General features: G+C 42.8%; 1 protein-coding gene across 4 annotated transcripts in view; it reads left to right on the forward strand.

Annotated features, from left to right (window-relative positions):
* Positions 1–23573, forward strand: part of LNX1 (ligand of numb-protein X 1) — a 113766-nt gene that overhangs the window by 83429 nt on the left and 6764 nt on the right. For all 4 annotated transcript variants that reach the window (XM_015250229.3, XM_015250244.3, XM_031687924.2 and 1 more), the window contains 4 exons: positions 1402–1773; positions 13695–13829; positions 19810–19987; positions 21806–22037. In XM_015250229.3, the coding sequence (XP_015105715.1) occupies positions 1402–1773; positions 13695–13829; positions 19810–19987; positions 21806–22037 (917 nt within the window). The remainder of the gene's footprint in view (positions 1–1401; positions 1774–13694; positions 13830–19809; positions 19988–21805; positions 22038–23573) is intronic.

Raw genomic sequence — 23573 nt, forward strand, 5'->3', positions numbered from 1 at the left:
TGGAGTACAAGGCAGGGCCCATCATCCTCGAGGGGCAGTGAGCTGTGCAATCAGCGACTCTCCACACGGCTTCCTCCCAGTTCTATGGAAACTATGCTGCCTGGGAGGGTTGCATAATAATAGATATTGATTCTCGTGGCCTTCAACTGGCACTTGCAGGCAAATGAGCTGCCAAGACTATTTAGAAGGTGACCTTGACTTTCTCTTGGCCTGGGTACGATGGGGGAAACCAGACACAAGTTAAGGTGACAGAACAGAGCAAGGTCCTTGAGCTCACCTGGGCTTGGACAAAGGCAGTGAGCCTTGTCTGTGCACACGGGAGCCTCCATCCATCCCTGTGGATGCAGCAGAGGACCGGCAATGGCTGCAGGAAGGCTCATGAAAGTCTCACTCCAAGACTGTTCTAACTGTTGGCTGCACGTACAAGAAATCTTACCAAACCATAGAAATTCAAGAAGGTTGTTTCTCTTCTGTGGGGGCCTCCTTCCTTAAGCGCAGAGCGCAGCGCTGCTGTGAAATTGTTTTCTTTCTGAGCAGTGACCACCTCGAGGGGCTGAAGCCTTCAGGCTGGGCCTGGGTAATTAAAACCAGAACGCCCCATGCAGCAGTCTGCAGATCATCAGTGAGGCGCAAATGAGAGGGCCAAGTTGGAGGACATTTAAGGAGCTTAATAAAGTGATCCAGCCTTTTACTAAAAAAGCCTAGACACTTCCATTCATATCAGTTTGTCTGGAACTGTACAGAGATTTTTTTGTTGTTGTTTTATTGAGAACATGGGCAAAAGATCTTGTAGGCGACCATCTTGAGACTTGACATACTCTCACATACATACACACTTTCCAACACACAAATATAGTCACACACACACACACACACACACACACACACACACACAGACAGAGTAGTGGGGCCTGGAAGTTCCAGTATGGGTGACCCAGGGAGAAAAATTCATTGGGAGATTTTTGGAAAGAAAATGTCAACTGAGTTTGATTTGAACAGCAGTTTAATGTGATCATTTGAACTCAGTGGGCAATTTTCTTTCTTCTTTGGCCTTTTCCCACTTTTTCTTCCTTTTACGCCCCCTTCAACTAAAAAATAAGTTTAGCAAGCAACAGAAATGAGGGTTAAGACTGTGTAAATAAATTTGAGGTCATGTGTGGGACAAGGCTGAACAAGGATGACATCTACGAAGACTTGGAATGTGTGCAGGTAACACTCGAGGCAAGCAGGGTCAGAAGTCCTGTTGGAAGATGGGGATATTTGGACATTTGGGTGGAGGATGAGGTGATAGAGCAGAGTGGCCCTTAAGGGAGGGCCCCGGTGATTCTGTGGCGGGGCCTCTTAGGAAGGGTTGGAGCTGATGGCGTGGTCACTCCTGATTCTGAGCTCCCCTCCACCCAGGTCAATGGGATGGACATCAGCAACGTGCCTCACAACTATGCCCTGCGCCTCTTGCGGCAGCCCTGCCAGGTGCTGCGGCTGACCGTGCTGCGGGAGCAGAAGTTCCGGACCAGGACCGACGGACAGCCCCTGGACACCTATGGACCCCAGGGGGACAGTTTCCACGTGATTCTTAACAAAAGTAGCCCTGATGAGCAGCTTGGAATAAAACTGGTGCGCAAGGTGGATGAGCCTGGGGTGTTTATTTTCAACGTGCTGGATGGTGGCGTGGCAGACCGACACGGCCAGCTGGAGGAGAACGACCGCGTGTTAGCCATCAATGGACATGACCTTCGGTACGGCAGCCCGGAAAGCGCAGCTCATCTGATTCAGGTGGGTCATTCCTAGACTCCAGTCAGAAACTGGCGGCATGGGTGGGAACGCTCATCACCCTGACCTACCTACCCCAATTCCTACCCCATGTGAGTGCCTCCCTTTCGAGGAGTCAGGAGTGAAGGGCCAGGTAAGAACATGACTTGAGCAAGTGATGTGTCTCAGGGTCATGGCCATTCCCTTGATGTTGCCAGTTGTCCAGTCTGACTGCCGGTAAACCCACTGGGCTATGGGTTGCAACCTCACCTGGTTAAGGTCACTCAAGGACACAGAGTTGTGTCATCCCTGTACACGGTCTGATAGTTGCAGACCCAGGGGTCACCCCGATACATTCTGGACACATCTAAGACATCCAATTGTACTAACTCCCATAAGAAGCTGTGCCACTTGCCTTCCAGGGATCCTGTGGACAAGAGACTGCCATAGGATTGGCTAAGGCTGAGCCCTGTCTCCATGGCTAAGTCCAACCCCTTTGGAGAAACCATGCGATCTCAAATATGAACCCAAGGAAGCCCCCCCCCCCAAGTAAGAGAGGCATACAGATTATTATTACTCAGTCAAGGTAGGGTTCATGATTGCCTGAGATTGGTTCAGACTCATTCAATCTCCTGACTGGCGTGGTGCTACCAAGCACCAGCGTGCATCTTGTTGATTCTTGCTGGGTCACCATGAGTTTTTCTAATGTTCACTGAGCTGCCAGCTTTATTCTAAAAGGGACGGGCTTTGTTTTGGACTCATACTCTCACCCATTTATCCACTTCACTTAGCCAAAATGTGTTGTACTTTTGCCACTTGCCTAGTCCTGGGTGAGGTGCTGAAAACAGGGAGGTGATGATCTCTTAGGCTGCCCTCCCAAAGAAGCCTACGCTCTAGTAGAGGAGGTAGATTTTTTCTAAATGACTGCTGTGTGGTGTGATAGTATATAATGGAGAAATTAAGTATAGTGCTGGTGCAGACAAAGGAGAGATTTTTTTTTTGCTTGGATGGGGTTAAAAATTATTCACAGAGGAGGAAAATCTTAAACTGGGGCTTCAAGGAATGTGCAGAAGTTCTCTAAGTGGACGAGGCAGGGAGGGTCATTCTAAGGAGAAACAACCCGAAAGAATGTTTCCCCAGAAGCCAGTTAGGGAAGTGGTTAATACCTGGAGCGTGGTGTTCATGTAAAAAGCAGCGAGAGATAAGGCAGGGTGGTCAGCAAGGGCCAGATCGTGTGGACATTAAGAGACACGCTAGGGAGCTCACACTTTATCCCCAAGGCCATGAGGTGTCGTTGGAAGGGTTTAAGAAAGGAAGTGATATAATTTTCTGGAAAGATCTTTCTAGAGGCAGTGGAGAGCTGATAAGAGAGAGGTGAGTTTAGAGACCTCGTCTTAAGACGCATTTGTAATTACCCAACATGTCATGTCAGCTCCCACTTAATGACTAAAGAGTTAATACCTCAAGAAGAGACAGAGTCAGCAGCAGTAGTTGACTGGACCTTGTGCCAAGTCCCACAAAGGATGACATTCAGAAGTCAGAGGCTGCCCTCAAGGACTTGACGATCTAAGTGCAAACAAACCTCCCTATCGTTGTGTTCTCGTCATGGACTTCTTCCTGGTGTTGGCAGCTCTTTTCACTGTTGTGTGTAGTATCTTAGCCCTCTTTTTTGAGGAGAACCAAGTAGTGGATGAGATTATTGTCATTTTAGATGTGGGAAGCCTGAGGCAGAGGGCGCAGGGGACTTGCCCTGCTTCTTCTCTCTGCCAGGATAGGAAGCACACGTGGTGCTTTGGCCCCTGAGCTGGGGCTTTGAGTGGTGTCCAAGTTCCAAGGTGCTTCTCAACCTAATGGACATCCATCTGCCCTGCAGGGCTGAGGCCATGCCCTGAGAAGCAGGAGGAGAGCAAAACCAGAGTTACAAGAGGCATTCCCCTTCTGGAGTGTCTGCCATCTATTCCCGAATTCATATTCCTGGCTCAGCTTCTCCTCTGAACGCCGCACTTTCATATTCAACTGCCCACTTGATATCTCCACATGGATGTCTAAAAGGCATCTCAAATTTAATACCCAAAAGTCAACCCTTGGCTTCTCCCGCCTCCATGCCTAACCAGACCTGCTCTTCCATCAGTCTTTGCACATCTGTAGAAATGATGCCACCATTTACCTAGTTGCTTGGACCAAAAAGAGCCTTGACTCCTTTCCACATCCCCTCCCTGCAGTCCATCTCTCACCATCTCCATGGCTTCCATCAGCCAGGCCACCATCAGCTTTGTCTGGGCCACCGCAGGAACCTCTTAACCGACCTCTTTGCTTCCAAACTTGGTCCCCACCTCTGCTCTCCACACAGCAGTTAGAATGACCACTTTACAAAGTCAGTCTCACCCTATCATTCTCTTGCGGTCCACCCTCTGATGCTTCCCAAGACACACAGGTTAAAATTCCAAATCCTTACCGTGGCCTGCAGAGCTGTACCAGTCTGATCCTGAGTTCTCCCTCCAACCTCATCTCTTAAACGAAGGGAAGAATTTCTGGCATCCTGCCCCTGGCTCAACCAGGCTCAGTCACACTGCTTGCTGTTCTTCAAACACTCTAAGAACTTCCTCAAGTCAAGGCTGATCTTCTTGCTGTCCCTTTGATTGGAAGACTCTGCCAAATGTCTGCATAACTCCGGTTCTTCATTCAGTTCTCTCTTCAAATCTCACCTCCTCAGAGAGGCCCTCCCTGATGATTCCACTTAAAGTAGCATCCCCCACCCTCAGCTCCATATCCTCTAATCTTCTTTATTTTCTACCAGCAAATTATCTTGTTATTACCTGGCAGTCTAGTATAGTATATTACCATAGAGTATTATATCTCAGCACTTAGAGAAATGCCTGGCAGAAATAGACACTCAAAGATTTGCATGAATAAATGTAGTCACATTATAAAAGTGTGTGATTATATACAATTTACACATTGATTCCATCTCATAGGCATCCTTTTGTCAAACCATTTACCAAAGAACAAACACCAAATTCACATTTACACTATCCATCCCCAAGGTAGAATCTCTATTTTTCTCCTCCTTGAATGTGTTCAGTTATTACTGGCTGAGCACCTTCTAAGTGCCCAGAGGTGTGTAGCACTGTGGTGAACAAGACTGACACAGTCCTGGCCTCGCAGAGCTTGGAATACGTTCCCATCTCTCCCAAATACAGTCGAGTCAGCGCTGAGCAGGTGGTTCTAGCCTGTGTGCCAAGGAGTGAGAACAGGAAATAGACAGTGTTTATGAAAACAACTCATGGGAAAGGGAGAGTCCTTGGGTTTTTTCTTCATGAAGAAACTGCACTCTAAGCATGATTTTTAAAAACCAGACTCTTAGATGACCATCATTTTTTTCCCCTGTGTTCCATTTGTCAACTCCCTCTGTAGGTCAATCAGTGCAGCTCACGTTCTAGAGAAAATCTGCCAACTATCCTTTGCAACAGGCAAAAGAAAAACTCCCTTATTCGTGTCACTGGGAAAAATTTTGATGACCTATGGCATTCTACTTTTGTAGATTAGTAACAGAAGAGGAAAAAATTTTTTCCCTGAGAAAGTTAATTGATGAAATAAAATCTTGCCTAATAGTGGGATTTCCTAAAAGATTTTTCTGCTTACCAAACAAAGCCAATGTGCTTTATAGGTAGCGGAAGATGAGGTGAGAGAAAAAAAGCTTGGGCAGAGCTAGTTGGAAAAGAAATGGAGGGGGAAGGATATAGTTCAGTGGTAGAGCACATGCTTAGCCTGCATGAGGTCCTGGGTTCAGTCCCCAGTACTGCCATTAACTACATAAATAAACCTAATTACCTCCCCACCAAAAAGTTTTCAAAGATAAAGAAATGGAAAAGGTAGACTGCTGGGCAAACTCAGTGAAGCAATCTCAAGCTTGGATTTCATTTATGAGATACTCATAACACACACCAGGCTGGAGGGATTAAATTAAATTCCCTTCAAAGTTGAGACTCAAATTTCCACCCAATCCTTGGCTGCATTGGCCTTGTGCATCCACTCCATGAATCACACTTGCCTTACAAAGGAATTCCCAGACAACATGTCCTTTTGGTCATGTTTTCTCCCACAGTACTGCACATTCTGGTTTTTTTCCTACATTATTTCAGGGAAAAGTTGTTACAGAGAAGCCACAACTGTTTTAAATTTGACCATCATTACATCTGTGAGGCCTTAACCTCGACTTACTCAGCAGCAGCTCTAAGTGTCAGACCCCAGGGTTAGAGGAGTGTGACCCAAGATGTAAGAGAAACCCTAAGGAGACAGAAGCTTCAAATATGGGGCAATTTTGCCTTATTTAGCAACTTAGTACTACTTTATTTTTCTCTGCTGTCAGTTTAAGTTTTTTGAGCGCCGTGACTAGAATGACTATGAAAGAACGGCTTTGTGGAGCTTTCTGGTGTCATACTGAAAATAATAGAACCAAGAAATACGGACTAAAGAACTGAGACCCTAAAGGGGGAGAAAGACACCTCAGCATCCCAGAAATGGGAGGTTCAGCATATAGCTACCCAGTATGTAATCTGAGAATGATTTCCGCTGAGAGTTAGTCGATTTCGAGATGTTCTCATCTGTCCGCCATTCCAAATCAGTGCCTTTGTATTTAGGAGTTCAAATATATACAGTGAATAAATGCAGGAAGCAATGGTGGGTTTCAAAGGTGAGGATCTCTTTTGTGCCTTTTTTCCTTAGCCGACTTCCCAGACTTGATACAGAAATTGAAATAATTCAGAGCCATTTGTGGAGGATGTGATAAGATGGGTTTTCATTAGTACCGGCATGTGTGATTCTTGTCCTTACATAAATTCATAATTAAGTGAGAAGCTATTTCACCAAAGAACAACTCACAACCAGGTTCTTCAGACTTTTCAAAAGAATGTGATAGGTCTTTAGACAGAGCCAGAGGTTAAATAATGGACAACTCACGTTACCTGTATTTGTTGTAAATACGTGATTCCAGCTCATGAGTCCTGTGACAGAACTTTTGTGCCCTGGAGCCAGGAAGAACTGCGATGAATTAAGACCTGATAGTTCTGTGTGTGTGTATGTGTGTGTATTTTTTTTAATAGATTAGCATAGCTAATATAAAATCAAATTCCTATTTAAACAAAATTTCATAGCATAGCATGGGAGTAAATTTAATGCACGTAGGACTAAGCAGTACACAGATTTTAAAACATTCTTCTTGACCTGAATTCTTAAAGTCCACATGATTTTTATGCAGAGCTCCAAATTCCATGCAATCATGATTAAAGCATGACTTGCAAAACTGTTCAGCTTTTCAACTCAGAATTTTATGAGCGAATCTCCTACACAGCAGTGCTGCAAATATCAGGGGAATCCTGAAACTTCACTACCGTTCCCCAAATCGCATGTCCCCCACATACATGATTTTGTTTTGTTTTGTTTTACCACGAAACAGAATTAATCAGCGTAACTTCCAGATACCATAAAAGAAAAGATATCTGAAGGCTTGGGTCATTCTGCTGACTCAAGAACTAAATTCTCTTTTTGACCTTGTCACTGACATCTGTATGACCTCGTATAAGTCAGACTGTCATCATTAATTTCTTAGCTCTTAAAAGATATGCTTCTGGGAACAAAGGATAAATACGAGCTAAAGTCTAGTGGGAAAAATAGATCAAATTGCTGTCTCAAATCTCCCTACCCTCATCAAATCCTGAGGTCCTATTCACCACTTTTGCTCAAAGCCTCCTTAATTTCTTTTTCCTTGGCCAGACTCTGGTTGCCCATAGCTCACTGAAGTAGCTGCTGCCTCTCCAGCAGGAGATACTCACAATTACTTTTCAAAATGTGCCAGGCTCTACGCATGTCAGGCACTAATGTCTCAATGGTGAACAAATTGACAGACACCAGACTTGCTTTCACCAAGCTCATTTCATAGGGACCGTCAACTCAGAGTGCACTGTTAACTCATTCGGAAGTCATCATTCTGGAGCTCCCAACTTATTGCTCAGTGAGAGAGATCTCTCTGTTTCTCAAAAGTTCTCTTGTTCCCTGAGGGGGAGCGTTAGGCAAGGGCTTCGTTACTGTACCTCGCTCTGCAGTATGTTGCTAGGTCAACAGGACTGGTTGACGACCTTGTCACTTTTCTAGCGTGTCAGTTGGTCACCCTGTTCTGATGCTTCCTGTTGTCAGGATTGCCATGCGGGCTCTGTGTGCCGCACGTGGTCTCAGTGCTAGGCAGCACGGCTGTGCTGTGTTTGGCAGCAGGTCTTGAGAGTCTCCTGTCATCTTTTGATTAATCAGTACTAGTGAGGACAGACGTCTATGGCATTCTTGGCTCCGCAGGACACAGAGACCACCCCTGTGCACGTGTGAAATATGTGAAATGGCAAAATGGGAACTCCATCAATGAGGTCTAGAGTGCAGCTGGTCCATCAAAAAAAAAAAAAAAAGTCCCTACCCTACTGGTCCAGACCAGGAGTCCTCTTCTGGGTCTAATTCTCATACACACACACTACTAACTTTGTTAGAGCGAGTTCGTTATGTTTTTGAAGTGACTTGAAAACATATTAAATATTGAAGAAACCAGGATGAGTTGACCTGGAAAGAAGAGCTAGGGGAGGGCAATGAGAGTTATCTTCAAATAGCTCTGTCACATGGAAATTGACTTGAGGTTGCCCTAGAGGGTGTGACTAGGACCAATGGGCAAGCAAGAGAATGGCAAAGTTCACCTCCACCTAAGGACAAACTTTCTAATTAGTGCTGTCTAAAAATGGCCTGCACTGCCTTGGGACACAGTGAGGTTACTGTCATTAGAGGCACTGAAGCATGAGCTGGGTGACAAATGGCAAGGATTTTGTAGGGGAATTGAAGCATGGGCTACAGGGGAAATGTTGGAGTAGATGATGTCTGACGTCTTGTGTGTGACTTCTGAGCTGTGTGGAACCCATGCTCCGTGGTTCCCCGGGGCTCTGTGAGTGCAGATGGGTGAACTGAGAATGATATTGGAGCCATTGCTGGAAGGGAAGCCAAAGTGGGGCAACCCCAGAATTGCAGGAAGAACCATCCCCACAAGTATACATTGAAAATTGGTTAAAGCCAGGCTGTCTCATGCTGGGATCCTTAGAAAAGAAACCAGCGGGGAATGCAGATGCAGGGGGATTTTTTTTTTTTTTAAAGAAATGGTCATTAAGACATCTGATTTTTTTTCTTTTAATTATTAAAAAATTTTAATGAAGTGTAGTTGATTTATAATGTTAGTTTCAGGTGTACAAGCAAAGCGATTCAGTTATACATAACATATATATTTTTTCTTTTCAGATTCTTTTCCATTATATGTTATTATAAGAAATTGAATAGAGTTCCATGTGCTATATAGGATAAGACCTCTGATGTTAATGCTGGAACACTAAGTAGAGACAAACTCTGTCAACAGCTTATATTATTATAAATCCAACTACAGCTCTTACTTATCTCCGTAACAAGAGGGCCACCCAGTCATGTGGGCCTATACCGTGTTATAAAGGGTGCTATGTACATGATCTGCCTGCTCTGAGCAGCACGATCTCGATGCCCGGCAGTCAGGTTGGAGTTTCCATTTGCGGCGTTGATTGGGGTCCGTGTGGTGACTCTTTTTAACTTGAAATTTTATGAAGCTAATGTAAGTAACACAATGACTGAACCCACATGAGTTGCAATTTACGAAACGTTTTATGTAAGCATGTGCGTGCATGTATTTCAAAAGCAGCAAATGCTTGAATGCATTTGCTTTAATGCCAGTCCTCATTACAAATGAATAGGTGGAGCCTTTGGCTAGGTGAGGTTCACACCGTGAAGTACAGGCACGCTGTCAACTCTCGCTCTGCCCTAGTTACTACTGGCTAATTAGCCACCATGTGGACTGTGCAATGCTGGGTCAGTACAAAGATCCCTCTCTGTTCCAAGGTACAGCTCTGCAAAATGCCTCTCCTGACCCACTGTGCGGTGGCATCTTTTTATTTCCATCTCTTTTTTCTGTGAAGTTTCTGGTCTATGTTGCCTCCTGACAACATAAGCAGTTCTTATCAACCAGAGTAGATTTTGTAGAGAAAAGAGTCATTTCCAAGCTGAACATGATGGAAAAAGATACTTGCAGCACTCTGACTCATTCCAGCTGTAAGAGATGGGATTTTATGATTTTCAAGTGGGCTACGTATAAATGAGGCTGTTAGACTCTGGTTCCCTCTAGACATCTGTTTACTCCCATCATGTGCACATCAGTGGCAGTTTTGAGTCAAATCTCAAAAGAGCAGAGAAAAAGTCATTAAACAAAACAAAACCAAGCCTTTCCATGAGAAATCTTACTTAGTTTTAACCCTCTGGTTTTCTCTGAATATTAGATGTTTCCTATTTTTGCAGCTAGAAGTAATTGATCTCACCTCAGGAAACCCCTCACGTATTGTTACCCTTTTCTCTTTCCTGGCACCTGCTTCTTCCTGTCCCTGAAGTAGGACAGCCTCCGTGAGGTACCCGTCAGCCCTGGGGACCGAATGTGTGTGGATGGAGAAGGCTGCTAAGTCCACAGGGGAGAACTCGGAGGCCATCAGAATGGAGATGAGGGAGTTAATGCTCTGGCTCTTAGAAGAGTAAGAATACGGTGCAGCAATTAGGCTATGCAACTTGTAACCACTAGATCCAGAATGTGTCTAGGTCAAAATTTAGAATGTTTGAAAAGAAGGGGAAACCTCAAGTCTGGTACTTGAGTTGGTAACAATTGCTAAACCATCCTTTGTCAAAATTGCTACATCTCAAGAGACACAAGAGAAGCTATGTGATATGTGTTGCATAGAGTGCCCTTCCTTTGAGTGCTTGTTATCCGCCACCCCCGTCTTCCTGGCACAGATGACGTGGGAATGAAATAAACGAGTTCCTGCCACTCTATCCTTCATTCAGTCTTTGTGACCCCCACCCCCTTCTCACACTCACTCCACATTCACACCAGATTCACACTGGTGGAAAGAAAGTCTATCCGGTGCTAAGAGCTGTTTCTCGACACTGAATCCAGCTGCTTCTGAGAGTTAGAGCCAGGACAAACACCGCAGCCCATTTTCCACCTTCAACTTCAAACACTAGGAAAGAAAGAGCATCAAACAGAGTCTCCCTGAGAGCAATTTATAAGGTGGCAGTCAGAGCGGGGGATCCAGCCTTGCAGGGAATTTATTTCCGAGTAAATTGATACCGGGGTTATTTATTAGCGTGTTATTTCTGCCAGAGTTGGCATTTGAAAATCCAGTGAGAAATTCACACTGGAAAATGTGAATTAAACAGCTCTTCCTGACTGCTCCTTGGCATTTGGGGTTTTGCCTAGCAAGTCAATTCACTATGTAAGTCTCAGGTTTTCTCAATTCGTACAAGGCGCTTAGGCCAGCGGCTGTTGCTGGGCCAAGATGAATACAGTACAACACGCAGACCGACACAAACCCACCACTGAGATTCTTCACAACATCGGAGTTTCCCTGAAGATAAGGAGCAGATCTGGGCTCAGCAGTTGAAGTTTTGACTTGAATGTTCGCTGCTTCTTATCTTTCAGTAATTTTTGCTTCAGAAGGTTCCCAGAGATAACCTCATTTGGATAAGGGAGGTTTACGGTATAAAGAGGCAGTTATTACAAAATACTCTTCCAAGAATTGTGTTTAGTTGGCTAATCCAATACTTCTTCATGTCAGCTCACTTCATTCTTGTGCCCTGGGCTTGTTATTTTTGTTCTGACACAGGCTTCATATATGATGAGCAACCCCAGGGAATTCAGGATAGGCCAACTAACAGGGAGGGATGTGAGTAGGGGATGTGAGCGGAAGGCTTCATGCGAAGGAGAGAGTGAATGAAGGACTTAAACTTTCTTTGGGGGTCCTGTTTGGTAGGATTTTTTAAACTCAGGTGAAATGAATCAACTCTCCTGGGCCACCATCTACCATAATGTTTACAATAGACATTTTTTTTCTTTTTTTTTAATTGAAGTATAGTCAGTTTACAATGTTGTGTCAATTTCTGGTGTACAGCACAATACTGCAGTCATATAGGAACATACATACATTTGTTTTCATATTCTTTTTCACCGTAAGTTACTACAAGATATTGAATATATTTCTCTGTCCTATACAGTATAAACTGGTTGCTTATCTATTTTTTTATATATTAGTTAGTATCTGCAAATCTTGAGCTCCCAATTTATCCCTTCCCAACTCCTTCCCCCCATAACCATAAATCTGTTCTCTATGTCTGTGAATCTGTTTCTGTTTTGTAAATAAGTTTGTCTTTTTTTGAGATTCCACATATAAGTGATGTCATATGATATTTTTCTTTTTCTTTCTGGCTTCACTTAGAATGACATTCTCCAGGTTCATCCATGTTGCTGCAAATGGCATTATTTTATTACTTTTTATGGTTGAGTAGTATTCCATTGTATAAATATACCACAACTTCTTTATCCAGTCATTTGTCAGTGGACATTTAGGTTGTTTCCATGTCTTGGCTATTGTCAGTGCTGCTATGAACATTGGGGAGCATGTGTCTTTGCAAATCAAGGTTCCCTCTAGATATATTACCCAGGATGCACTTCAGCAGCCAGTTTTAAAACTTCATCTAATTTACAACCACCCAACTGATGACCAACAGAGAAAAGATGTTTATTCATATAAGGATGTAAAGTCATGAAAGCTGGGGCTGGACAACTGTGGGGATCTGATTTCATTGGTGGGGTTCTAATTGCTTAAAGTTTTAAAAGAAGAGAATGAGAGTGAGTTCTGTGCTGTGGGAAAGAAGACGCAGAGAAACAGGGAGTAAATATCTCCACTCCCATTGTCTGAGCTCATGGAGAAGAGCATGGGCTGTCCATGACCGCCTTTCATGACCTGACTTGTCCATGGTCTGACGACCATGCCTGTAAAGGCAGATGTCCATCTGTGCTCTGATGCTGAGTGGTCAGGAGATGGGATGTCGAGGGGAACCCCCAGAACTTATTTCTCTCTTCTGTGCCTTCCTTGTCCCCACACCTAATCTTTCTGGTTTCTAAGCAAATCTAGCAATGCCTCATGCACGGTCAGCTTTTCCTATAGTGATGTGGAGGTCAGTGAGCTAGTTCATCCTGGGCCATCAGAGAGCCTTGTTATGTATCATGTTTCCCACGTCCCAAGTTTAGTCTATCTGGTCTGCAGATTTGGAACCTCAGGAGTCAGCATGTTTGGAATAGTGACCCACACTCTCAGACACAAGTGAAACTCATCTGTGGCAGAAAGCCAATCAGTAAATTTACAGTATGGAATGAACCTCCCTAATAAACAGCACATTTGCTATTTGGGAAAGCTCTGTCCAAGTGGCAGGGTACATAGCAGAGAGGACTAGTCATCAGAATTAGTGCTGGTCACATAAAAAAGGATCAAGGCAAAGGCCTTTAATCAAGCCGTGTTATATAACCTGCCATCATCCTTAGATTTCTGATGCCCAGATGTTTGAAACTGTCAGAAGCAGGATTTCTCTTCCTGCAGTGGTTGTATTGCTGCCAAGAACTCCCTTTCTCCTCCTTCGCTGTTGCCCTTTGGTCTGGGGTTTGGATGGGGCTACTACCTTACCCTGCACACTCTGTTCTAGCTGGAAAGCCCTTCATCCATGGCTTGTGTACGATGGAGCCATTCATTAAAAATGGCAATGTCCGACAGTGTCTTTTCAAAGACTGTTGAGAGAGTCAAACCTTCCAAAGTGATATTTATGACCTGATTTAAGGATAAAGGAAATACCTCTCAAGTTCTTGCCAAATTACAAAATGGGCACAGCCATGGAAAATACTAGAAATCACCTCCCCCCCCACCAAAAAAAAAAAGTAAAACCAAACCCACATGTTGGTGAGCCCCTGATGCTGGATGCTGTGGCTGGGAGCTCAGAGTGGCTAACACTGGTGTCTTATCACGCAGGCCAGTGAAAGGCGCGTTCACCTCATCGTGTCCCGCCAGGTTCGGCAGCAGAGTCCTGACATCTTTCACGAAGCCAGCTGGAACAGCAACGGCAGCCAGTCCCCAGAGCCAGGGGACAGAAGCAACTCTCCCAAGGTGAGGCCCAGCCAGGGCATGTCCACGGCTCCAGCAGGGAGCTGTGTGGGAAGGCTGCACACTTGAACGTTTCTAAGTGTACTCTCTGGACTACATCATGTCAACACTGTTTGACTTGTCTTGTAAAACTCAGAGCCCCAAATCCCATCTTCAAGACCTAGTGAGATAGCAGGTGTCTCCCATCCAAGCAGGAGAGAGGAAGGTGCAGGAGAGTTTTGAAACCTGATGTTGAAACCAGACCTCATACGGGGACCTAATTTCTAGTCGAAGCCAAATGGATGTCATGTTTTTTTCCAACAGTCATTTTGTTTAAGGACTGCTTCCATTCACTTTCAGATGAAACAAGAGGTTTACTTGGTTTATGGTTTTTGAAGTTCCCAGTCTGCCTGAAAATTAAAGGGATGATTCCCCTGCTATTTTTAGTATGTTTGTGTTTTCAAGAAAGACCCAGGAAGATCATAAAAACACTTGATGTTCATGTAACATTAGGGAGTGGTGGGGGTTGGGACAGACCAGAGAGCACACGTCCTGTTTTACGGCATTAAACTCCAGGAAAAAACAAAACAAAACAAAAAACACCGTGGATGAAGCTGAGTGCATTTCTAGGCAGAATACCTCCTTCAGGCCAGTAATTTGTAGCCTGCCTTTAAATGTGGTGACTCAGCCCAATTTGCACTTCTGTGGTTTTTATTAGAGGCAATGCCATAACCTCTCCATACGGATGGGTATCTGAGCAACACAAACCTTGTCTAGTTCAAATTCAGCTTCCTACAGCCTTGGCTTGGCATCCTGTTATGATGGAAGTGAGTTTCTAGCCATCATTTCTCCTGGGATCTGCTTTCATTAAATCGCTTACAACTGAAATCTTATAGATAGTTCGTCCGTCTTGCAACAGAGACTACAGAATGCCTGCATCCCACATCAGGCTCTGTTTCAGCTTGGAATAGCTCAACGAGTTTGAGTTTTTGAGCAACATATGCAAAAATAGTACTCAAAATTTTGCTTTTGGAATATCTCTGTTTTATAAGCTGTTAATTACACAGCCTATAAGGCTATATTGCCTCTCCTTTCAACAGCCAGGCAGCCAGCCATGCCCCATAAATCCATAAACTCCAGGTTTACTTACAATAAGCAATCTACACAAACCAAGTACCTCCTGCTAAAACTTTGTATGAATAAAGGACTCCTTGGTGTCTTCTTGCTAATAAATACCATTAATGGTGTTTAAATTAAACTAATGGTATTTATTAATGGAAAACTAGTTTATTAGCTTAATTAAAGGTTTAATCTAATTATAGTTGAATGAACTAGACCATATTTTTTTCTAGTTCATTGAACCACTAAGAATGAGGCTTCTACCAGCACTGTGGTTTCATAATCCCTTCCACTAACCATCATGAATCATGGAAATAGCCAGACTGATCTGATCACATTTTTGTTGCAAACTTCTGTCGTGTGTCCAATTCCTGGAAAACATACATAACAAACTGGCCTAGAGGGAACTTGTGATTATTTTCATTTTAATTTATAGTTCTATCTGCCTTCTGAAATGTATACACACACACACACACACACACAGTGGCATATTTAAAATTAAACTAAGACATACAAAACACTTGGTGATTTAGTTTTTTATGATCCTACTATAGTTTTATTTAGGGAACAGCATCGCTTCTTGAAAGTAGGAGCGTAAATGATTCAAAGAAATACCAAAGAAGGCAAACCCAGATTTGCAAAACAGAGAAGTTTTTAGCCAGTTGAAAAGTTAAAGAATGCTAGGCATCAAATTTAGGAGTGTGGCACCCCTGTGGGAGAGGAAAGGGGGTGTGGCCGGAGAGAAATCACAGCAGGGCTTCAGCTGTGTGCAGAGCATATATTCCTGATGCAGGTTGCAAGGTACACAGGTAGGTCATTATGTTCATCTTTATACTTTTATTATATATCTGAAATGTTTTGTTTTAAAAATCCAAAGCAAATATTCCATTATGTATTTTTAATAGTTGAATGATGAGTACACAGGTGATACTTTTTAATCAATTTGAACTATGTCATAAAAAAATTACACTTTTAAACATAAGGGAATGTCCTGAGGTCTCTACAGTAGGGAAGGGGGTGGGGAGAAAACACAGATGGAAAAGATCTCTGTCATACGTAAGTGCTCTCTGCAACCAAAGTGAGGCAACTCTGGGTGTGAGGGGTTCACAGGGGAACTTGGGTTTTTGCGTTCCTAGCGTGGGTCTCTCCCCGGTGGGGAAGGCAATGGCTGTCGGAGACACAGGGCACATGGACCACTTCTTACTTGCGTTAGTCCAGTTGTTCGTGTTGAGCCGGTGTGAGCTCACCGGAACATCCCTTTACTCAGCGCAGCAAGGCTGTTGGGTAAGCACTGAGGACGTGTGAAAGAAGACTCTGCCCTCCAGGATCTTGTATCTAAAAGTGTAAATAATGCACAATGCAGCCAGGAGGATGCAGGTTTCTGCATTCAAATCTTAGATGTCATCTATTTTGTTTGACAGCATTCAGTTTGGTTTGAGTTCTCTAGTCAGTGAGAGAAATTCTTTCTGGAATAATTGGGTACTTAATTCTTTCATGTGTGTTTTTCTGACAATTATCTGAAACTCGATAGATGAATTTCTGTCACGTGTTTGAATGGTACCTCTAAAAGCAGAGTGATGCATGGGGGGAGAGCAAGACCTTACGGCCGGATAGCCTACATTCAGTTTATCTCCTGAGGGTTGTGTTTCATTGATCAGATTTCTTAAAATGGTGAGCCTCGGTTTGCCCTTCCTGACACATTGAAGTAGACAACAAATAGTATTTCTTTCCTTGTCCTAAAGGAGTGTCTGGCCAATCTGTACATTATTCAAGCAATATTTATTCACAACAAAATAATTAAAGTGTCTCACTAATAATTCCTATTAACTGGAGTAGCAGGAGAGAAGCCAATACAACTTCTGGGGTATTTCATTAGCTATGTAATTTTGCTACTTTGAAATGAATTCGATAGCACATTTTTTAACCAAAATATTCTTAGATCAAAGTCATATCTTCCATTTAATTGCTTTTTTTTTTTAGCCACAGGTTTGTAGAACATGGACATTCTTACCCATTTCATAGATGAAGTCAGAGAGGGCTTGAGTGATTACAGTGTTAGAGAATCTCATATGCTTATTGCCATCAGAAACCCAAATAATGATAAATGATGTTCAAACTTTGTACTAGAAAGGCAATTAAATTATTGGAAACTTTTTTACCTGAGTAAACATAAAAATTGATTAAACCCAATTTTGGCAGAATTATGGGAAATTTGCATTTTTATGATGTATTAGTGAGATTATAAATGATGGAGCTGTTACAAAGGTAACTTATCAATATCAAAATGTTAAATGCTCAGGCTCTTCGATTTAGCAGTTGTACTTCTAGGGCATAAGCCTAAAGAAATATTTACACCAGTGCACAAGATGTATGTCTAAGGATGTGCACAGTGACACTGTTTAATTTTGCAAAAGACTGTTAAAAAAAAAAAAAACAACCCAAGTGGTCATTAATGGTAGATATGACATATTTACACGATAAAGTACTAGACAGCTGTTGGAAGAGATAAAGCGTATGTGTGTATTTATTTGCATGAAAAAGATGTCCTTGTTGTCCAGAGTATTCCATGCTGTGTTTAAAACAACACCTTGAGAGATTGACCACTTACCCCTACAATACCCCAGGCCCCCACCTGGAAATGATGGAGTTAAGCCCTTTGTGAGGACCAGGGGTAAATGCTTTATGAATATTTGCAGGAATGAGCTGATGCAGTGGGGCAGCCAGGGGAGTCTCTGGGTTTAGAGCTTTGCCCTGAGTTTCAGAACTGCCTGCATCTCCAAGCCAGGATCTTCTGAGAGATGATTATGGTTAAAGGAAGAGACATCCTCAATCTAGCTGCTTTTAAGAAAGGAAAAGTCGGGGGAGGGTATAGCTCAGTGGTAGAGCGTGTGTTTAGCATGCACGAGGTCCTGGGTTCAATCCCCAGTATCTACATATATTAATATATATGTATGTGTATATATACATACATATATATTTATATAAATAAATACCTAATTACTCCCCCCTAAATAAATAAATACTATTTACCAGTCCCAAAAAGAGAAGGAAAAGTCATATATGGAGAATAGATCTTAAGATCCCCTCCAAATCTACTCTTTGGCCTTGACCAGAATGCGGGGAGCTCTGTGCTCATGCTGTTACTACTTACTTGTCTTGTCTTGGAACTTATCTCTGATTTCAGTTTTACAACCCTCATCTGATAATCAGTCTCTACAGGGCACTTCAAAGGTCCAAGGTTTATATAAACACAACTCGGACCTTATAAGTATTCATTGTAACATATACTTTGCTATACTTATTCTTAATTTCCAATGTATTATTCTATTACTATCAAAAACAATTTGGGACAATTTGCAGTTTATCCATCCATTTATTCAACAAACATGTACTTACGTGTTAAATGCTATGTTCAGTGCTGGGGGTACAGTAACAGGGTATTACTGTATACAATAAGGCCATTAAAACAGGCATGGGTATGTATGACTGAAACATGATGCTGTACGCCAGAAATTGACACATTGTAAAAGTGACTATACTTCACTTAAAAAATCAGGCATGGGTAATCATGAGATAATAAATGCACGAAAGTCCTAGGCTTATCTTGCTTTATAATGAAGCATTACAAATTGATTCTGTGCATGCACGCAATAGTTTTATATGATGTCAACCATCAAATTTACAGAAGTTTGTTTAATTATAATTCATTTGATTTGTTGAAGAGATAATATAGTCACAGGGCTCAAAAACGGAAAGTATGTAAGTATGTATTAAGTCTCTCACCCCAATCTGTCCAGTTCCTTTCTCCACCCCAAGAAACCTCTTTTTCTTCCTTGGTTTATTTTATGAAAATGCAAATACTAATACAAATTCTTATTTATCTCCTTTTTTAAAAAAACAAAAGGTGGTATATTTACCCTTTGCTCTGTAGCTTATCTTTTGTCAGATGTACTTTTAAGTTTTCTTTAAGTAGAACTATAAGCTATGTTTTGAACCATAGACGACTTTGAAATTTGATCAAGTGTTATAAATATTTATTTGCAGTGCTCATACCCACTTAGTCTCCCGGGTCACTGACCAGGAAGGAGAATTAGTTTTTAGAAAAATATGTCTTGATATGTATTCACTGATAAGCAGTGCCCTTGACCCACTCTGTCTTGTTGCTTCCAGATAATGCTGCGTATTGCTTGCCTAGTGTTTCTAGTCTAATGTGGAATCAAAATCACGATTCTTGTAATCTGCTTTTGAAAAGTTGGTCCAAAGTGTATGCTGTATAATGTGTGTACTATATTTTATGTAATGAAATTAAAGGATATAATTACATATTATTTTGAAGTGCTAAAGTAAGCATGAATTAGGGGAAACCTAGATATTGGTAAGTTTTTAGAATAGAGTATTTGTGAAATTCATTATTTTTCTTTGAGGATTTCTATAATTGATTACCTGCATACGTTAAACTGGGACCACTTAATTTAAATATGGTTACTTTTTTTTTTTAACTTAGAAGAAATTCCTAATTGATGGATGACAAGACTTTTATGAAATGTTGACTCATTGTATCAGGAATAAATGAGTCACTTGAAAAATTTTGCAGGCAGTTCATTTTGTACGCTTAATATCTCTTCAGTGGTCTCCAGCCTATTCCTCCTTCCATTTTTTAACTGGTCCCATTTGAAGTGTAAATTTTCTCTGAGTCAGCCTGTGGAATTTGGGGTGAGGTAACTCTGCTGAGGGTGGGGACCAAGTGAGTTCTCTGTGTGTGTCTCTCTTTCTAAGACTAAGAACCACTATTACATATCTATGCAATCTTGGTTTTTGTATGTAGGAAATGCCACCCCACTTGTGAACAAATGTACCAAATTTGTTTTTCTGTCTGTGCCTTCAGCCCCTCCATCCTGCGGTCACTTGTCATGAGAAGGTGGTAAGTGTCCGAAAAGACCCCAGCGAATCACTCGGCATGACGGTTGCAGGGGGAGCGTCCCACAGGGAGTGGGACTTGCCAATCTATGTCATCAGTGTTGAGCCTGGAGGAGTCATAAGCAGAGATGGAAGAATAAAAACAGGTAAGAAGCCAAGAGACGTAAGATACTGGGCAGTAGAGTTTAAAAGGAATTAGCACCTTGCTGGGTTAGGTAACTGTTTCCACAATTAACAAGAGAATGTGAGGGTATCTGGCTGGGACATCTGTTACCCACTGACCATGATTAGTTTGCGTATAGTTGCTGGACTGGGTTTCAGCCCTCTTCGTGCGCGTGGATGTGGGCCACCTTGCTCACTGGTAACGTGAGTACCTGCCAACTATGCCAAGAATTAATAGAGAAGTGCTACAGTTATGAGCAAGTTGCCTCAGTTAAGTGACATAATTTCATTCCATTCGTTCTAAGTGAGTCTTTGCTGGATTGATCCAATGATGAAAATGCTCATGAATTGTTCTGTCTTATGAGTTGGATAAGAGAAACAATTTGATAGAATTTGATTTAATGAATATTTAGTAAGTGAAAGTACCAAGCAGGGTACCTTCCAATTGATGACAAGTGTTTCACTACTTGAATCTTAGGTGATTTGGGGCTACTTCCAGTGAAGGCAAGTGATGTCCAGTTTGCATCTTTAATAGTATTGTCAGTTCCCATGAAGGGGCAGCTCAGATGGCAGTTATGCCCTTTCAGGTTTCAGATTCAAGAGCTAAAATGTGCCGTTTCTGAAGTACAACTGCTTAGCCACTGGGGTTAAACATGTTAAGGAATTCAGTCAGCCAACCTAACGGTGCTTCTTTTGAGGTCAGGATGATCTCGAGATCTTTCCCATCTTTCTCCTCCTATCCTTTTACTCTCGCTGCTATGATTATTCTGTGTAAAAAAAGATGGAGGCAGAAAAACAGAGATATAAGAATAGAAAATGGAGATGGGGAGGTATGTCTTTTAGCTTCTCTTGCTTTTCTTTTTCACCCAAGCACCTGGGTAGAAATGATGCCATCAACCAAGAAGTGGCTTTATTAACAAGAGAACTTGAGCAAAGGATTATAGGATACGATGGTTCTGCACGTAGCAGGCGCTTGACCAGTGGTAGCTGTCGTCACCTTGCAGTGACTAGAAATGGGAACTTTTCTCTCTACCTCTTTAACAGCACAGTTCCAGACCCATTTTTCTTAACTGCTAAGACAACTCTGCCAGACACTCTCATGGGGACTTGCTTATTTATTCACTCAATCCATATTTCCTGGGTGCCTGCTACATGACCACATGCCAGGCTCTGTGCAGGTGCAGGGAGCTTTTCCCAAGTGTTCTCCCTTGGCCCTAAAAACGGGAAAGAGGAAGAAAAAGGAGATTTTCTTTGATTAATAGTGAATGTGGCTATTTTTTCTCTCTTTCTTTCTTTCTTCCTTCCTTCCTTCCTTCCTTCCTTTCCTTCCTTTCCTTCTTTCCTTCTTTCCTTCTTTCTTCCTTTCTTCCTTTCTTCCTTCTTTTCTTTTCTTTTCTTTTCTTTTCTTTCTTTCTTTCTTTCTTTCTTTCTTTCTTTCTTTCTTTCTTTCTTTCTTTCTTTCTTTCTTTTCTTCCTTTCTTTCTTTTCTTTTCTTTCTTTTCTTTCTTTTCTTTTCTTTCTTTTCTTTTCTTTCTTTTCTTTTCTTTCTTTTCTTTCTTTCTTTTCTTTCCTTCTTTCTTGACAAGAGCCACACAGCAATAGGTATGCTTTAGAAAGCCCTACACATGGTTTACCAACGCCTTGGAACGAGCACATTGTTCGCCATTTGCTATAAGAGAACCCAGTCTCACAGCAACACCAGGCTAATGACATGCCACCTGCCTGCATGCCCCTTTGCCTCTCCAGTACAAGTTCCCGTTTGCACTCTCACTAAGAATGGCTTCTGCTTCTCTGGCCACTAGGTGACATTTTGTTGAATGTGAATGGGATTGAACTAACAGAGGTCAGCCGGAGCGAGGCAGTTGCTTTATTGAAAAGCACATCCTCCTCGGTGGTACTTAAAGCTTTGGAAGTTAAAGAACATGAGCCTCAGGAAGATTGCAGCAGCCCAGCAACCTTGGACTCCAACCACAACAACACAGCCCCACCTGGTGACTGGTCCCCCTCCTGGGTCATGTGGCTGGAATTACCACGGTGAGTCCCAATGTGACATCCTCGGGGAGGTGTGGGAGGAAACAATTACAGCTCTTAGACCACTCTTTCACTTTCTTGGGCTGATTCATGGCACTAGCATCTTAATGAGACCCAGGCTTGGTTGTGGGAATATTTGAAATGATTGTCTTTCCTTTTGTAACTGAAAATGCATGCAGCAATCTCAGGCAGGTACAAGAAGCCTGGTTATGGAAACACTGTTAGGCACTGATGTGGAGAAGCTCGTTGGTCAGCCATGTACGGTTGTGTGGGTTGTACATGCAGCAAGAAGCTCAGCTAATAAGGAGAGGAGGCTGTGATCCAGCCTGTGTTCACACATCCTGGAGCAGGGGAAGGTCACCTTTCCCTGGTTGGCTAGTGGCAGCTCTAGGAACTTGCATGAATGTAAAACCCCTCTGGTTTCACCTCTCCAGCTTCCAGGCAGCCCTGGCTAAACGCATGCAGAGCAGTGCAGCAGCACATTTTGCCTTTGCCCAGATGTTGGGGCAAGTGTTGATTGAGGACCTGTCTCAGATCACCTCTCCCTAGTTGCTCCTGTTGTAAAGTTCTTGCATAAACCTTTAGGAATCAGCTAGGTTGCCATTTCAGTGAGATGTAACTAGAGCCTTACAGGGAAGGGAACTTAAGTGTTTCAGTCAGTTCAAGAAAGGATTTGGGGGCAGCCTTGCTAAATGGCTAGATCCAGAAATTGAATATTCCAAGGATAGATAAATTGGGGTTTACCCACCTGCATCAGAGCATAAACTCTTGGCTTTCAAAGAATTGCCTTAATAACTCCAAATACATGGTTTAAACGTTCAACATTAGAGTCACTGATGATGATATGCTGGCAGAGGATTAAATGAATGAAAGTGAGATGTTTGATTTTAGGGTGGACATTTTTCTTGAGGGTGTAGATAGGTTGGTGTCTCTTCTTTTTTCTTCTAAATGAGGTTTTAAAAAATACCCCTACCTCAGATACAAACTGACCTCGATTCCTTTTCAAGCTTTCACTGCTGGAGGTTTATAATAAAAGGAGGAACCAGCTCCATCTTCCAGGTGGTGGAAACTTCTCTTCATGACACAGGGTTGTGTGTTTCTTTTCTTCTCCCACACCAGCTAAGGTCATCCTTGCAGGGCACTCACGGTTTCCGACCCTGCCACACAGACAGGCTGCTGCTTCCTGTCCTTCTGTCCTTCCGGGCATGCTTCCTGAATGGGTTATCAGTTTGGGTTTTCATTGCCTCACTCATCCCCTTCTTCTCTGCCAAACTGGGCTCTGCCGGACAGCCCGCCTGCCTCTTTCTGGTGGTCCCTGTGGAGTGGGCGTTCTGCCCGTCAGAGAGGCCGCTCACCATGGCCCCAGGGCCCTGCAGGCTGGGTCCGCACTCTCCAGGCTGGGCAGTCTCTCTTCTGCCTTCCCGCTTTGACTTTCACTGCCTTGGGCAGTTCTCCTTCAGTTTTGTTTCATATGGAGTTTGCATGTCCGTTTCCAAGTCTCCTAGTCGCCTTTATAATAACTTTTAAAAGCAGAAGGGG

Source organism: Vicugna pacos, chromosome 2 (genome assembly GCF_048564905.1).
Source record: "Vicugna pacos chromosome 2, VicPac4, whole genome shotgun sequence".
NCBI classification, from domain to species: domain Eukaryota; kingdom Metazoa; phylum Chordata; class Mammalia; order Artiodactyla; family Camelidae; genus Vicugna; species Vicugna pacos.